The sequence below is a fragment of the Austrofundulus limnaeus genome, unplaced genomic scaffold, assembly GCF_001266775.1.
Source record: "Austrofundulus limnaeus strain Quisiro unplaced genomic scaffold, Austrofundulus_limnaeus-1.0 Scaffold819, whole genome shotgun sequence".
Classification (NCBI taxonomy): Eukaryota; Metazoa; Chordata; class Actinopteri; order Cyprinodontiformes; family Rivulidae; genus Austrofundulus; species Austrofundulus limnaeus.
In genome coordinates, this window is record NW_013953221.1 from 69,499 (window position 1) to 74,133 (window position 4,635).

The window sequence follows — 4,635 nt, forward strand, 5'->3', positions numbered from 1 at the left end:
GTGATGAGAAGATAAGTTTATTTTCTATTTAAACATAAAAACAGCATTTTAATTACAACTAAAGGTGACATAGATACTTTATTATGGTATAGTATTTAAATATATAGATACTTTATTATGGTATAGTATTTAAATATATAGATACTTTATTATGGTATAGTATTTAAATGTGTGCCTGAGAAACACATAATATTGCCCCTTTAAGGCATTGGTAACCCTAACTAGCCATTAGCTCATCAGTCTGGTTACAACCAAAGTCTATCCTTTCAAATTGAGTTAAAAAAGTATTTTATTTGTTCATAATGTTTCCACAAAACCCCACATCAGAAGCTGTGAACTGTGCCTTTATATATAACAAAAWAAGGAATATTGAAGGTGGCTTTATGCTTGTGTAATTAACAGCTATTTCAGGTCCGGCGCTCCTCCAGTAATCAACCCTCTTCACACCCACTTCCCTCGGGACACGGTCGTCCCCGGTTCCTTCGCCGTGACTTTGACCTGGACTCTTCCAAACCGAACAACAGGCGCTTTCAACGTGACCAGCCCCCTCCCCGGAGACTGGTTCTTAGCTGCACATTTACCCAAGGATGAAGGCAAGATCTCCGTCAAGGTGAGCCCGAGCATTTGTCACAACCCGCCCGGCTTCCCAGAGTTCCACTGACGAACACACACTGTGAATAAATCTGTCCTGGTATTGACCCGGCAGACCAATATTGCCATCTCTGCAGCCTCGCAGTTAACTCGGCTGAAATGTAAAAAAAAAAAAAAATCCCACATCCAGCATCTGCTGTTTAAGGCAGCAAATTAAACGCTTGAGTATCTGTTATGTTGCTCATTACTCACCAGTGGTGACTGGTAACATAACTTTAATGAGATCTCCTTATTTTTTTACGGTTGTTTAACTCCCCCTTTATGGATAGAAAAATAAAAAATAAAACCGTCGCTGGGATTAGTTTTTCCAGCTTGTGGTTCGGAGCCTAAAGAGGCAGAACAGTTTCAGAGAGTTTTTCTTCATCTCATCGTGTTCTCCTATTTGGCTGGATAAACACCTGCTGATTTCCATTTCAGGCAATTTATTTGTTACTGGCATGGTGTTCTGTTGTGCTTCCTTTGTGGTTTCCACTGGCTGGCAAAAGTGCACCTAGAGTACACAACAATCAAAAATATCATCAGAAGTTACCATCGACATCAAATGTACAAAAGAATTGGTTTGCTGTGGGGGCGTRGAGGAAAAAAATAAATAAAAAAAGGCCACCGTAACTAAAATGTGAGTAGCTTGCAATGACAAACTGTATAGATGGAAATACCAAATACTGTTTATGAAGCAATTTTCAGGCAAACAAGATGCTTTCAGTTCAGAAAGGAAGCACAAATAGAAGCAATGTAAGCAGGACAGGGATGAGGCAGACTGCGTTTGGAACTATCCCAGTCGGGTTCTGAAGCTGACAAAGATTCAGCTGTTGGAAAATAAAAAAATATTCTGTTTTTACGACTTACTGATTTTTCTGGAATCTTTATGGCCAGGGATTTTCACATTTTTGTCACATTACTGACATCATTAGAGAGACTAACTGCTGAATGTGTTAAATCGTTTAATTTGAAAACTTGTAATTTTTAAARGCTGTTCAAATGACAAAAATAGCAGCTATTTTTGCACATTAAATGCTTCTTGCTGTGTTYGTTACTTTGTAAATGAAACATTTCCYTGCAGCTATATAGTTGTAAACCCCTCTATCAAACTGGAATGGACRGGTCTGGAGGTGGGGTGKAGCGCCTCCTTTGGATTTAAAGAGACAGCGTCAAAATAAGTTGATGTGAAACCTCTGAAAAGGGGTGAAAGAGGGGCTTGTGGAGTTACAATAAGGAGGATTTCAGAGCAAAGCATTGCAGTTCCACTTTTTATAGACCCCAGCTGAAGGATTTAAAAGCAGGATACTAAACAACATGTCCTGATAAAAAATACTCTCATCTCAGTATAAATTAATTGGATAAGAAATCATACAAAGTTACAAATTACTTCATTTTTTTATGTAACAGAGACTGCAATATTTCAGCTATAAAAATATAGCTATAAAACATGTTTAATTTAATAAATTTGCTCATTTTGTTTTCTATTCATATTTAAACAAGTTGTTTAAAATAATTCCTTATTTAGATGCAGGAGCTGTCTTCAGCCTGAAAAGCAATCCCATCAACCCTAAAGAGCTGCTATTACATCACGATTTTCACACCTAATTAGTTCAACTGTTTGTATTTAAGTCATTTCAGTCGATAAAGCACAATGAAAAGTTATTCCAACAATCAGCAACACAAACAAACYGCTCAGACAGGACTGTAGAGTCAAACAGAGGTAAACACAAGGCCCGGAAGCTTACGTTTATTTCAGCGCTGTTGCCATGGATTGCATGAGAACGTTCAGGCACAATCAGCGAACGGAGTGAAAACTCGACGGCGTAACCCGAAGTTGACCCCCCCCACACAAAACTACGCTCTGCCTCTGTGGGCACGTCTGAAAGAAGGAGTTAAAATAATGCAATTAGTCTGGATTTCTTTGGGGAGTCTGGGTGCTTTATGGCTCTAATTGAGTTTAAGAGGCTTTAACGGCTTGCCAAAACACAAATTATGTAGGAAACATATGAATGTCTGTATACATTTTGATATATATATAATATAGTCCAACTGGAAGCTTTCAGACACCATACAGGATGGAAGCATAGGCCTTCAAAAAGCCATTTTGAATGAGTTTTAATTAAAACACAACTTGCTTTAGAAGTCTTATAGAGGCTGAAGGGACAGGCTGCGATAAATCACAGGGTCACCCTGGCAGCTCCCAGACTAATGACACTCCATGGTAATTGTTGCTCGAGCACAAGGGGTTACTGATCAGCTGGTGGATATAAAGGATCTAATTTAGCATTCACACCTTTTTTTTCTTTTGAATCACTTTCTTTTTTTTGTCTCATTATAAACACGTTTTAGAGCTGATCGTGTCTGGTAACAATGCACCGTCTCCTGGCTTTTAAGTCATTCTCTCTGCTCGGCTCATCTCGCAGCATTAATGGATCTGAGCAGCARAAATGAAATAGTGGGTGAGCATGCTACACCGTGTGGCAGAGAGTAGGAGGACAGAGTGATATTAATCCAGCAGGCTGACAAGCTTAATGCACACGTTCCATTAGGGATTTTTTGGGCCAGTTTGAATGATATCTAATCTTCTCTTTACCCAATTTAAAGAAATGCCGGCGATTTAACCACTAAAATACTATTTAAACCACTGTTATGATATTGTTGTAGGGTCTGTCTGAGGAATGCCAGTATCTGTTCCAACCTCAGCTCATTGTCCAGAGGCTGATTGGCATTTCGGTGCTTTATCCTGGATACTTCATCGACCAGATGATCCCGGTCCACAACAGGTCTGCTCTTTACAAGTAAGTCTTCAGTATCTGTGTTTCTATTGACCATGAAAATGCGCAAATTAGAATTTCGAAAATAAATTAGCTCAATGGAAACGTGTCAATTTTGACAAAAAATTACGTTTTTCGACAAAAAGGTTTTGCGCTAGGATGAGGTGGTATTTCGGCCTTATCGAAATTGGTGTATTTTGTGAAAATGCAACGGAAACACTTTTTCGCATCACAGAAGTCACGTGATCAACAACCGGATGTTTCTGCTGGTAAAAAAGATGACGAAGAAGATAACAGGAAGTAAAAGTAGTAGTAAAATCACCGAAGTAGTAAAAGAAAGTAGGAAACTCAGCAACTACAATTTCCCAAAAACGCTCCCAAGTAGGGGCTTGTCTCTGGAAAGCCTCGATAAAAGACYCCGACGTCTCCTCTGATGATGAGCGCTAGTGTCATGGTAGCAACATGCTATGTGTTTACATCCATTGCCGCCATGTTTGTAATGACTTATCGCGAGAACAAAGGTATTCATGCGTGACTTTAATAGCATTTCTTACTTAATGGAAACACTGCAATTGCGAAACTGTATTTTTCGACATTAACAGAATATCAACAAAGTTTTGCGCACATCTGCAACGGAAACGCAGCTAGTGTGAACTTCTAAAAACCTTTGAATTTTAGAAGTGAATACCTTATTACACTCAATTTATCATGATCATAGTAATCATCAAAGCATGCATAGGGTGATGGTGGGCAGTGATAGGGAAAGTACTCAGTTTCATTTCTTAAATCAAAGTACTGATCATACTGGTCATATAATATAAGTATAATGTAAGTAAAAGTAGTAGTAGTACACACACATATAAATAAAAAAAATTCCCTTCTCACCCTCCGCGGGTGGTCTCTTTCATCCTCTGAGCTCGGGTCCTCTACCAGAGGCCTGGGAGCTTGAGGGTTCTGCGCAGTATCTTAGCTGTGCCTAGAACTGCACATTTCTGGACTGAGATGTCTGATGTTTTTCCTGGGATCTGTTTTAGCCACTGCTCCAGTTTGGGGGTGACTGCCCTAACCCAAAGACCACAGGCACCACTGTGGTCTTCACCTTCCAGGTCTTTTCCAATTCCTCTCTGAGGCCCTGGTATTTCTCCAGTTTCTCATGCTCCTTTTTCCTGATGTTGTGGTCACTTGGTATTGCGACATCCACCACACACACACACACACACACACACACACA

The 4,635-nt window shown here is 39.6% G+C and overlaps 1 protein-coding gene across 2 annotated transcripts in view; it reads left to right on the top strand.

Moving 5' to 3' along the window:
- tmem8b (transmembrane protein 8B) overlaps positions 1–4,635 on the top strand; it is a 36,887-nt gene that overhangs the window by 4,301 nt on the left and 27,951 nt on the right. For both annotated transcript variants that reach the window (XM_014028840.1, XM_014028841.1), the window contains exons 3-4: positions 403–610; positions 3,295–3,428. In XM_014028840.1, the coding sequence (XP_013884294.1) occupies positions 403–610; positions 3,295–3,428 (342 nt within the window). The remainder of the gene's footprint in view (positions 1–402; positions 611–3,294; positions 3,429–4,635) is intronic.